We start from the raw sequence: 12,626 nt of genomic DNA on the forward strand, positions 1-12,626 counted from the left end.
CGAGGGATGATAGTTTTGCCCCTTTAAGTTGAGAGTTAGAAGGTTTTGGATCTTCAAAGACAGTTAGAACCAGTTTAGTTGGAAAGGTTTGTCCTGATATCTGTCTAACTGTCCTGATTTCCATTGTTCTTCTTCCTCACCTCTTCCAGCGCCAGTTTCTCGTTCGCCTGCCTCAGGTCCTGGCTCATTGTGTGGATGATGTGTTCGTGCCGTTGGGCCGTTGCTGCCATCTTTTGGTTCCTCTCCTGCAGGGCAGAAATCTCTCGGCGGTACGCTGCTACCGCCTCCTGGAGCATCTCATACCTGAAATACACAGGAACACACACAACAAACGCACACAGAGTCACATCAGAGTTAAAACAAAAGCATTCACAACAGGACGCAAAGAACTAAAACAGCTTTCAGTGCACAAACGACGATCCTTCACTCTGTTGACGTGATACTTTAACACACCTCTTGTTGCTGAAGTCCAGCTGGGAGGTGAGCTTGGCCTGACTGGAGCGAAGTTCTGTCAGCTGCCTCTGTAGCCGGTCGTTTGTTTCATTCAGCATCCTGTCATTCTCTGCCTTCTCCTTCTTATACAGAGTGAAGGCGTCGTTGATCTGGAAATGCACAGACACACATCCAATCAGAACAGTTACTGGAATCAGACTCTTAGCCCAACACTCCCCATTATATATACATGAATATGAGGAGAAATGCAGAGTGTTATATTTTACTGGCTGCAGTACATTTAAATGCCTACACTAGGTATGTTACTCTTTCGCATATTTCACATATTGACTGTGTGCTCATTACTGTGAAGGTTTGTCTCTAATCCACTCTTGTCTGCCTTAATTTGAACCTGACATCTTGGACTGCACAGGAGGCCTCATCATGTTTCTGAAAGGCTCACAAAATAATCCTGTGGAGGCCTTGGAGTGCCTCACTGGTGGAATAGTTGAGACTAAACCATGACAACTCAGTCCAGAGGGGTAGAGACACACTTCCCTCTAAGACTGAGTGTAACTTTATACCTTTGGCTCTTGTCTTTAGAGGCATGAGTCCCTTATCTATGTACATTGGCCCACGATAAGACGAAAATCCACGAAGTAGCGACCGTATCTGTTGTTATTTATATATATTTTAAGGCTTTATAAACCCTCCCCACACACCACACAACACTGCAGAGCAACACTATGCGCAGCGATCAGTCGTCTATGTGAAATGGACAAGGTGAGATGCTGAACGCTGCTAGACACAGGAGACAGAGGAGACTGATGCTACGGTCACTGAGCCAATCAGAGCCCAGCGGTGGACTCCACGCTTTTTATTTTGATTAAATATTCGTTTTTCTATATATTTTTTTATATTGTTTTCAGTTTTTTTAGGCCAGAAAATGCTTATTTTACCGCAAAATAAAACAATGTAGCGACGGCAGAGCCGGTCTATGACTGAACTGTTGTGCTGCAATGCACCATGGGAGTTCGGGGTGTTGGGGGTTTGAAGGTCATTATTGTGGTTTATGTTAGTGTTCCAGTGATGCTAGTGTTTTATTGTGTTTTTGTGGTTTACTCAACCTAGATAGTTTGGTTAAGTGTTATGTTGTCATGACCGTGAGTGTAAAGTATTTGATGACTTCCTGCCACATTTTCTTTAATACTGCTTTCTGTGTCAAAATAAAAGCATCCGCGAGTTGCAGAGCACATAAAAGGCTGATATCCTTTCTCCAGCGTTGTTCAATGCAGCTTGCCACAATAAATACAGAAAATACCTGTATACCGCAAAATCCCGCGATATAGCGAAAAATCTGTGATACAAAATTAAATTTAAAAATCCGCAAAAAGTGAACCACCATATGATGAAGAACCACGGTATATGGTTTATTGCAATAAATGACACTAATGGACATTTGCTCTAGAATTTCCACAACATGCGTGAGTTTGCATGTACCTGTTTTAAAGCAGCTTTAGTCTGAGCAGTCTGTGCCGACTCTGCAGCAGCGGCTCTCTGAGGAGTAGAACGAGTCGCTGGAACCGAGGGACGAACTGGAGCAGGATGGGAAGAAGAGTCCGGACCTGCAGACGCACATGAAAACCTGGTCAGTTACTGTGAGTGTTCACCAACAAAGACTCCATGTGCGTTTGTTTTGTGGCGTCACCTTGAGGTGGCAGACTGAAGCCGGTGCTCTGCGTCAGCAGTGCCTTGTACATGTCTCTCTGCCTGGCGCTGGAGTCCGCCAGCTGTTTCTGCTGGTTCCTCTGCTCCTTCAGCTGCTCCAGCTCATTCTGAAGTTTACCAACACTGGACTCCAACTCTGTGATACTAGAGGGAACCAGAGATACAGACCCGGCTTTAACACACATGCAAATGCAATTCAGAAAGATTCTCAGCTCATTAGTGTGCTGCTTCACCTGTCCCACTTTTGCTAAAATTTACAACATGGCCAATTAAAGACAACAAGCTGCAGGTGGACGAGTTGCTCTAGTAAGGAATGTCTGGATGTTGTTATAAAGTCAGTTCATAGACATTTATTGAAAACTGTGGTATGTGAACACTTAATTCAGCAGCATATTATTAATAAACATAGGTCAATAAATTTGGTGTGTAAAATATGTATTATACATTAAACTGTTTTTGGACTATAAAAAAACTAAAATCAAACCTTTGAATTATGAAGTTTTATGTTTATTGATTGAAAACATTGGTAAAAAAAATAATAATAAGAAAATGTAAAATTTCTTTGGGTCAAAGCCTTTAATTTGTTTAACTCTGCTGAGTATGTAAAACAGGGGTGTCAAACATGCGGCCTGTGGGCCAAAGCTGGCCCACCAGAGTGTCCAATACGGCCCTCATAGTGTAAAAATTACAGCAAAGACATGAACTGCAGATTGTAAATTTGTAAAATTGTAAATTTAAAATAATTTCTAGACCATGACCAAGTTGTTTTGATCAGAAAGTAAAATACTAGACTTTTCATTGTTCTTTTGTCATTTCGTGCCTCATTTTTGTAATATTTTGTCTCATTTTTGTTGTTTTTTTGTTGGACTTTGTCGTTTGTCTCATGTTTTTGTTGGTTTATGTTTCTTTTTTGCCTCGTTTGTGTTTTTTGTCTTGTTCTTGGTATTTTATGTTTCTCTTTATTTTTTTTCTCGTTTTTGCATTTTGTCCATTTTTTTGTTGCTTTGTGTCTCGTTTTTGTCATATTTTGTCTTGTTTTTGTTGTGTTGTCTTTCTTTTTGTCGTTTTGATCATAAAGTAAATTTGTTCCAGATACCTGAGACTGAATGTTTTGTGCTTTTGTCATCTGTAAGTTGTAATGTGTAAATACTAAACTGAGGCATAATGTTATTGAAATTGAGCTTGTTTTTCTTAAGAAACTTCAGGTTGTTCACGATTTTTTGTAAAAAGATAATTTCTTAAATGCAAACAATTTCAGAATTAACTTTTTGCGCTAAAACAAAGGAAAAATTTGGGATTGTTGTTATTTATAGGTCATTATGCTGTGATTTTACTGGCGCGGCTCACTTGAGATCAAATTGGGCCAAATGTGGCCCCTGAAATCAGATGAGTTTGACAACCCTGATGTAAACGTTCAAACCACACAGAGTTCAGGTACAGTGTTGAGTGTCGGTCACCCGCCTTTTAGAAATGCTCAGAGCCTGTTGCACAAAGACGGTTCTTGCATGTGTCTTCAGCTACATCCATGGCTTGGATTGTACATCATTTACCAAAAGCGTCTTTGGCTAGCAGTCTATGTAGAGACACCAACAGAGACAGTCCCTCTTACCGTGCAGATGTCACTTGGCTCTGCTGTCTGTCGTTTTCCTCCTCCAGCTCCCTCAGTCTCCCCAGCAGACTTTGGTTCTGCCTCTGCAGCTCCTCCACGCTGCGGAAGGACAGCTGGCGACGGCTGGTCACCTCAGAAGTGCTGGAAATGTCGGCGGAGCTGCCGTCGTCTTTGGTCACCTGGTTTCCTCGGGCTTCCTCCAGCTCAGCCAGAAGAGAACAAACCTGGAGAAGGAACAAATTAAATCAGTGAAAACATCAGTATACGGTGTTTGGATCATTATTACTAGAGAAACAATAATTTATCTATGTCATATTCATATGTTAGTTTAGCAATTTAATCAGACAAAATAAACAAAAACTGAAGAATACCTTTTTCAACTCACCCACCAACCAAATGGATAGTTTTTCACAAATTTGAGAGTGTGGGTTAAGAATGATTAAGTGAATTGTATTTTTACCTGTGCAGACGTGTCCTCCAACAGTCTCTCAGTCCTCAGCTTTTCTCTCTCCTGGGCATCACAGTGCTGCTTTGCCTCTTCTTTGTCCTTCTGCAAACTGTAGATTTCCTGAGGACAAAAATCAACGAACAGTGTGTAAATTTCACATAACAAAAAAATGGAAAAAGTGACTAAATTGTAAATTATGAAACAAGTACAAATACACACGGTTCGGGCCTGTTCCAGTTTGTTGCACAGCGAGGCCATGGACCTCTGCATGCTCTCGTATTCTTCTCTCTGGCGTCTGAGGACGGGAGCTTTGGACTCCACCTCCTGGACGATCTCATCCAGCACTCGACTCACTCTCCTGGTCTCCTGCTTCTCCAGCTGAAGCTGCGTCTGACACTCAGCGTACGCGTTGTACAGCTAAAAACGAAGACAGTGGAGGAGGAATAATTACTGTTAAATAGGGATTTAACGATGCATCACGAGACAGTTAAAAATCGATACAAGTGTGGGACGATTCCAACCGGCTGAGATGAAAAATGAATCGCAACAAGAGACACATAGACCAGTTTGAAGTCGGAGGTGTGGCAGCATTTTGGCTTCCCTCTGTCCAAAAATGAAAAAGGGCAAGATTCTGTTTATTTGTATTATTCATTTATTTATTTTGATGTGGGATTTGTTTTGAAAATTCAGTTTTTTACTTATTTTTTGTTGTTTAAGATAAAATATAATTTCAGTTGCACTTTTAAGAAGAGGACATATGTGTCGTATTGCACAGTTTACCCTACTTCAGAGAAATAAAAAGGATTCTCTTTATTTTGTTAAAGAAAAAATATAATTTGTAGTTTTTATATATAAATATGTATATGTTTTCTAAATGCGCTTTCATTGCATAGTTTGTGTTTTGTTCCACCCTACCTCAGAAATGTGTTTTTTCTCTGAGAAATAATTAAATTAATCTCTCTTTAGTCATAATTTGTCTGCAAGCTTATTCTGTTAAAAAAATTGTGAGAAAATCATATTGAATCATGAGATGAGTGTATCATTGCAACACTCCTATTAAACAAACAGTATGTGTGCAGGTACACTTCAGTATTTCAGGTAGACTTTAGGACATGTACAGGCTGCATAAAGTAAACTTTTATTCAGTGGATAATTAAATAAATCAATCAACTTCTGATTAAGACGAAGTGTATTTTTATAATTAACAAAAAGCAGCAGCTAATTTTCACCCTCGTGTCGTCCTGCGGGTCAAATAGACCCGTTTTAAAGTTTGAAAATGTGTTATTTAAAAAAAAATAAAAATAAAAAAAATATATATATATATATTTTCACAGTGAAACTTCTGATGTCCACATTTTCTAATTTTTTGGTGGAAAAAAGAATGTTAAAAAAAAAATATTTCTTTCAGAACAGTCACAAAAAAATCACCCAAAATTCAGTGAGTTTTGCTGGATTTTGCTTGTTTTCTTTATATAAAACTTTTAAGGGAAATTTTTAAAGAATTATTGGAATTTTCTTCCTAAACGTTTTTCAGATTTTCAGAAATTTGAGGAATTTTTTTCAGACAAGGAAACAGTATTTTTTGGTGCCTGTAAATGAAGACAACAGGAGGGTTAAAGTATCTAAAAACTCCATTAAACTCACATCAAAGAACTTCATGCCAGGCTTGACAATGGCAGCGATGGCAGCAGCTGATGGACACATGGAGTCCAGCTGTTCCTCAGTCAGAGAAGGTGCACCTGCAGCAGAACACACATGGAAAGAAATGTAGTAGGAGTGTATACAGACACACTCGTTTTTTACAAATACAGATATGAAAGCTACACATTAAATATGGCAGAAAGTGCACGTTCTTACAGCAGTGTTTGCCAGAAGCCTTCATTGTAGCGTTTTCCAGCTCCTTCTCCATTTTCTTGATCTTTTCTCTCAGCTCTGCCTCAAGTCGTGTCTTCAACTCTTCGCCCTCAGACACCTTCTTCTGCAGAGTCTTATTGGCTGCAAAGGTGTCAGTGACATTAAACAAAAGGAAAGTTACAATTAACATGCAAAAATGTGATCTAGATTCAGAGTTAGGATGTTTCTGTTCCTGACTCCATCAAATATATAGAGAATAGTCACTGTTGAATTACCAGTAGGACTAGTCAGTGGTTTAAACTGAAAATAGCAGGAAACAATCACCTATTCACTTAGTGAATGACGGAAGGAAGATTTTCCTGAAAAACAACTCAACACTGGTGTCGTACCTTCTCCAGACTCTTTCACCAGCTTGCCCAGTTCCTCCACTGCTCTGCTCAGTTCTTGGTTCTTGGTCTCCATGTCTGTCGCTGCCCCCTAGAGGGAGGAAATAGAGGTTACAGTATAAACTGATCGGCCTCAAACAGCATAAAGGAGACCGACACAGTATTCGACAGGTGGTCACAACACTGACCACATGTAGGAAATAACATAATTCCACGTATGTAAACATAATGCCTCATGTTGAAATCGTCTCAACATCAATTATAAATTACTAAAGCAACACATTCAAAGTGCTTTGCAGTGATTCTCACCTTGTAGAGTGAAGACAGCTTGGTATGAGCGTTGAGCTCGTTGCGGTATTTCTCCTCCATGGCGCTTTGCTCGTCTTTAGCCTGCATAAACATGAAGACCACTTAGACAATGTATGCTGTAGGTATTAACACTGGAGCTGCAACTTATAATTAAATGTTAAACATGTTATAGTGATGAATCAATGAATATTTCAGTCAACAAAATGTCACAAAATGATAAGAAACAACCATTTAACATTACTGAGTCCAAACTTTCAACCAAATGTAAATTTCTGTTAGAGATGTCCATAATTAGCTTTTTTGCCAATAACCGATATGCCGATATTGTCCAACTCTCAATTTCCGATTCTGATATCAACTGATATACCGATATCTGTGGGCTGTTTAATTAATTTTAGGTAACACCACATATCTCCTGTGGTGGAATTAACACATCATCAATCGTTTTATTGTGATGCTCCATTGGATGAATTCTCAGATGCAACAAGGCTTTCAGATGGAAACATTGTCTGAGCAAAATAAGAAAATACGTCAACTGAAATTATGGAAAAAATGCCATATTTATACTTTTTTTTTTTTTTTTAAATTGTCTCAAACAACAGTTCACACTCTCCCTCCTCCTATGAGTCGGTAAATGCCGGCGAAAACCAGGCATTATTTCGTTGGTTTTCATGATAGGTAAAAAAATACAACAACGATATTGACCGATATTAAATTTTTATGCCAATATTGGGTATGGATGTTACATTACCTGCTTCAGTTTGTTGTTGAGGTCTTCGGCTCTTTTATTCTGACTTTCACTGGTTTGCTTCAGAGAGCTGAGCTGACTTTCCAGCCTGTTCACCTGTTAAACATGAAAAGAAAAACACCTGAATCACATGTAATATTTCATCACTCCTGCCAACACAGGAGATGGAACCTCTGCTATATTTGTGCATTTATTACACACTCTGCTAAGCTGATGATGGTATTTGTATGTTACCTGCTCCTTGCTGCTCTTCAGACTCCCCTGAAGCTCCACTATCTCTTTGCCCTTCTCTCTGTTGGTGTGGAGCAGTTCTTCAGTCTTGGTCTTCAGTTCTGCAGTCAACCACTCGATCTTCTTCTCCAGCAGCTCCTTCTCCTGCTCCATGCGTTTCTCCCGGTGCTACGACACACAACACCGGTGAAACTTATTACCTCACAGTCGAGACATTTCTGACATCTTCAAGCACTTCCACCGTCAGCTTTCCCACTGAGCCGTAGCAGTTTCCATTAAATCTGTACCTGAACAGAAGCTGCAGACGACTGAATCTCATCCAGTTTCAGCTGCAGCTCCATCTTCACTTTGTTAGCGTCAGTCAGCTTCTCGTTCAGACGCTTCACATCATCTGCAAACAGCGAAAAGGCAAAAACCTGAATAAGAGACGCGCTGTTGTCGACGCTGTAACCAAACACCTAACAGGTCAGTAAACAACGCCTGTCAGAATTAATGTAGAAGATATTCAGATTTGCACCTTTGGGCAGTTTCTGTGTGTGAACCTGAAATCTTACCTGTGAGATTTTCCACTTCCTGTGATCTTTTCTCCAGCAGCCTCACCAGCTCTCTCTTCTCCGCTTCAATCTCATACTTGGTCTTGGTTTGTTGCTGCTACACACACATATGTACATACACACATTACATACAGTTCTCTGACTATAATACTACACACAATTTGTAGAGAATTCAAATGTTTTTGTCTGAATCAATTTAGTACGTTGTTATATATTGCAGCAGATCTGTAAATGAATTTGTAGGAGCCACATGTGTGATTCCAGAGGTCTATTTGTGCAGTATAAAAGATCTCATTGTGATTTTAATGCTTAGTGTACAAATTCTGACTGACACTTCAGCTACAGCGGTTTAACTCAACATATAACCTACAATGTCAAGTAAACTACTATGATCAGGTGACAGACCAAGAGTAGCGACTTATTGCATTCAAAATTAAGTGCAGTTTACTCTGAAATGTCTTAAAGTAAGATGTTAAATACTTTAAGTGAGCATTCGAAAATTATGCTAAGCAGCAGACATTTCAGACACTATTAACCCTCCTGTTGTCTTCATTTATGGGCACCAAAAATATTGTTTCCTTGTCTGAATAAAAATCCAAAAATTCTGCAAAAATTATTCCCAAATTTCTGAAAATTTGCAAAACCTTCAGGAAGAAAATTCCCAATAATTCCTTAAAAGTTTTATTTTAAAAAATCCCCCAAATTTGGCAAGAAAATTCTTGTAAATATTTTCAAAAAAATTGTAAAAATCATCCAAAGAAATCCTAAAACTATCTAAAGTGATTACATATATATCAGTAAAACTTCTAATATTTTATTTAAGAACATTCAGAAAAAAATCAACCAAAATCCAGCGAAATTTGCTGGATTTTGGTTGATTTTTTGTGATTTTCAACCATAAAATGTTCAAAAATTTCCCAAAAATGTTGAAAATGTAAAAATTTTCACTGTGAAAATGTTTTTTCCCCACATTTTCAAACTTTAAAAAGGGTCAATTTGACCTGCAGGACGACACGAGGGTTAAATGACTGCAGAATAAATACAGTAACAGAAAACTTGTAGGTGCCATGAAAATCCAAGCCATATTAGATAGTTATTAACAGGATATGTCATTAGGTGGATGTCATCTTTGTAGAAATCACACAATGGCTGTCCTCAAAGGAATGTTTACCTCCTGCTGTGGCTTGTCTTCAATGGTCTCTCCCTCTATTCCCTTCAGAGCGCTCAGCTCTTCATCTGCACAGAGACAAGCGTCAAGAACAGAAGGAGACAGAATCAGTCAGTGTGTTAACACTAGAGATGCCCGATATTGGCTTTGTTTCCAGTAACCGATATGCCAATATTGTCCAACTCTAAATTCCGGTATCAACCGATACTGATATCTGTGGGCTGTTTAGCTAATTCTAGGTAACATCTCATATCTTCTGTGGTGGAATTAACACATCATGCCTCATTTTATTGTGATGCCCCATTGGATGCATTCTCAGATGCAACAAGGATTTCAGATGGAAACATTGTCTGTGCAAAATGCTGGCAAAATCCAGGCATTATTTTATCTGTTGTCATGATAGCCAAAAAAAAGATAACGATATTGACTGATATTACATTTTTATGCCAATATCGGGCCAATATTATCGGACATCCTTAGTTAAAACATTAACATTAAATCACACTACATTCAAATTTTAGGTTTAGAGACTCCAAATAGTTACATCTCAACAAAATATCAAGCAAAACTGTAAGATTATTTAATCTGATACACTCGAATCAGCTGACACTGTAGGACTTGTATCCCCTGAAGTCAAAAGCTCACTGTTTCTGCATAAAGTTGTATTGCTACTGATCTTTCCAGACATTTAAACATGGTACTGAATTCCTCTGTTTCCACTGTTTAAACATAAAGAACATCAGTATCATTTCACAAAGAAGATCGAGCAAATACTGGGCTATTAACTTTGTCCTGTGTTAATCCAGACAACATGCAGCTATAAGACACCTGTTGAAGAAAAAATACATAAAAATTACGTCTGAAAACTCACTGAGTTTTTTATTTTCCTCCTTGAGGGCCTGCAGGTCTCTGGTGGCCGACAGGATCTGTTCCTGACTCTCCGCCAGTCTTTTCTCAATGTCAAAGTACTGCTGCTCTGTAGGGGCACAACATTCAATAGGAAAGCATGAATACTCAACACGTGATACACATAGGGGCAACCGATTATTGGTTTGGACGATTATTAAATCCGATTACCAGGATTTTTCCAATTATCTGTATTGTGATTTTTAAAAAAGTTTATGTAAAATTGTGCTACTTGGGCTCTGATACGGCTGTCTGATTGGTTAGCCTATCAATACTGAAGGTTAAAGGCCCCCTATTTTAAATAAACATGTAAGAAATACACTAAAAATGCATTATGATTAAATTTTATGATGAGTTTGTGTTATCCTAAACTGACACCAAGATTTTCATTTTTACTGCAGATGTATACTGGATCTAAGTATCAGCCATCGATCTCCTTGATCACCGATAATCTGTATCAGGCTAGAAAAAAAACACATCAGTCCACCCTTTCTTATCTAATAACATGTGCATAACACCTGCATTGCACAGACATATTAATGAGTGGCTTAATAATCATATTTTTTCTTCTCATTCTGCAAAAAATTCTCAATGGCAGCATGGTGTAATTACAATGTAGCATGATCTAAATGAACCACACAGTTTCCGTATTTCAGAATAACTTCAACACTTATTTGGGAATTCAATTGTGCCAAACTTCACTTAAATTTATACTAATTCAACGTTTTCTAGCTAGATGTCAATTATATAAAGATAATACAGACATTTGAGGGACGTGTTCCAAATATTTGGGAACGGCAAATCACTTCGGCATTAATTCAACACACTTTAAGGCATTTTATTAGATAAAATATTAAGTTTGAAAACTGCTTGTTTAACTCTCTTTCCGTCAAAGTTAGCTTTAGCGTTACATCGTAGCTAACGTTAGCGGGAGGTTGTTAGCGTTGAGAAACACGTACGACTATTAATCTTAGGCCGAATCAAACAGAAGACAGCTTTATAGTAGTCTGTACTTTTCTTACGACGCTTCTATCGTTAATCAGACGCCGAGCAGGTGTCTAATGTCGGCTCGGTTGCGGCTACTCACCGCTGTCCGCTTTGAACCGCTCATGCTGCGTCTTGAGCGCCTCGTTAGCATTCAGCAGCTCCGTTACAAACTTCTCCAGCTTGTTCTGGACGCCCTTCGGGAGTTTGTTCAGCTCCGTTCGCTCCAAAGCTTGGAGCAGGACGGCCGCCATCTCCTCCTACTCCCCGCGAAATATAACAGTTACTGGACGCCAAACTCTTACAATAATCTTGAACTGTATTCCGTCCGTTGAAATCTAACTACGAAAGTGTCAAGCCGCACTCATCCCAACGCAGGATGTGCGTCTCAAACTTTCAAAATAAGGCGATCGTTGGCAAACAGCTACGAGAAGCAGAGTAGTAGCATCAATATATAATTGAGGGACTTTTGAAGTCCATGGGATATATCTTGCATACATTTTTTTTAATTAAAAGTAAAAAGACTAATGTTTTTTATGTTCATTAGAATTATGTCTTTACAAATTCCATCATTATTATTATGGAAACAACCACATTAATAAAAATGACTGGATGTCACTAAAATGTCAACTAAATAACCGTCCCAGTTTAATAAAAACCACCTTCTAATTCACAAAACAATAATTAAATGAGCTTATTCAGAAATTGTTTTGATTGTGTTCTTTTTATTAATCCTTTAGGCGCCACAGTTTTTTCAATAAAATATTCAGTTTTGATATCACTTTTTCCAAAAGGTTGTAACTTGAAAATGATTAGAGATAAAGGCATACTGTAAATGAGTAAAATCATCAGTATGATCCAAAGTTTGTGATGGGAGTAAATTCACTCATCTAATTTGCATATTATGACGTCACCAGGCGGCGGACATATGGATTACATAACTTTTACAGATGTTTATCGATCAAGACGGCATTGCTTGGCTCAGAATTTGTCAGATTCATGTCTCCACGATAACCAGCAGGCTCATCTAAATGTCTGATCCACTTGTGATACTGTTCCTCATCTCTCAAGCAAACCCAGCCATCATCATCATCATTTACGGCGGGGCCGTGAACGCCACTGCGGCCTCCGCCGCTATTATCAGTGCATTTTCTCTCGCGTCTGCCGTTATTTCCGCGGTTTTTTGCATCCCTGCTGCCCACCTCACTATTAGCGGTGTTTTGACCACCCCTGCTACACCCACCACGTCCCCTCCTGCCACCCCGGACA

At 38.8% G+C, this 12,626-nt stretch overlaps 1 protein-coding gene across 4 annotated transcripts in view; it reads right to left on the reverse strand.

The window, feature by feature from the left end:
• The window catches only part of LOC111569110 (nucleoprotein TPR-like), a 34,292-nt gene extending 22,578 nt beyond the window's left edge, over positions 1 to 11,714 (reverse strand). For 2 of the 4 annotated variants that reach the window (XM_055014547.1, XM_055014546.1), the window contains exons 1-18: positions 11,461 to 11,714; positions 10,339 to 10,443; positions 9,471 to 9,535; positions 8,300 to 8,393; positions 8,033 to 8,136; positions 7,749 to 7,913; positions 7,518 to 7,610; positions 6,767 to 6,847; positions 6,461 to 6,548; positions 6,075 to 6,212; positions 5,862 to 5,956; positions 4,437 to 4,634; positions 4,230 to 4,337; positions 3,770 to 3,993; positions 2,141 to 2,304; positions 1,933 to 2,057; positions 454 to 602; positions 141 to 303 (exon numbers count right to left, since the gene is read on the reverse strand). In XM_055014547.1, coding sequence (XP_054870522.1) covers positions 141 to 303; positions 454 to 602; positions 1,933 to 2,057; positions 2,141 to 2,304; positions 3,770 to 3,993; positions 4,230 to 4,337; positions 4,437 to 4,634; positions 5,862 to 5,956; positions 6,075 to 6,212; positions 6,461 to 6,548; positions 6,767 to 6,847; positions 7,518 to 7,610; positions 7,749 to 7,913; positions 8,033 to 8,136; positions 8,300 to 8,393; positions 9,471 to 9,535; positions 10,339 to 10,443; positions 11,461 to 11,611 — 2,310 coding nt within the window. In that variant the 5' untranslated portion in view covers positions 11,612 to 11,714. Of the gene's footprint in view, positions 1 to 140; positions 304 to 453; positions 603 to 1,932; positions 2,058 to 2,140; positions 2,305 to 3,769; positions 3,994 to 4,229; positions 4,338 to 4,436; positions 4,635 to 5,861; positions 5,957 to 6,074; positions 6,213 to 6,460; positions 6,549 to 6,766; positions 6,848 to 7,517; positions 7,611 to 7,748; positions 7,914 to 8,032; positions 8,137 to 8,299; positions 8,397 to 9,470; positions 9,536 to 10,338; positions 10,444 to 11,460 lie in introns of all 4 variants that reach the window. The other 2 variants (XM_023271079.3, XM_023271078.3) reach the window with 1 other exon arrangement.
• Between the last annotated feature and the right edge of the window lie 912 nt (positions 11,715 to 12,626).

This window comes from Amphiprion ocellaris, chromosome 10 (assembly GCF_022539595.1).
Source record: "Amphiprion ocellaris isolate individual 3 ecotype Okinawa chromosome 10, ASM2253959v1, whole genome shotgun sequence".
Lineage (NCBI taxonomy): Eukaryota > Metazoa > Chordata > Actinopteri > Pomacentridae > Amphiprion > Amphiprion ocellaris.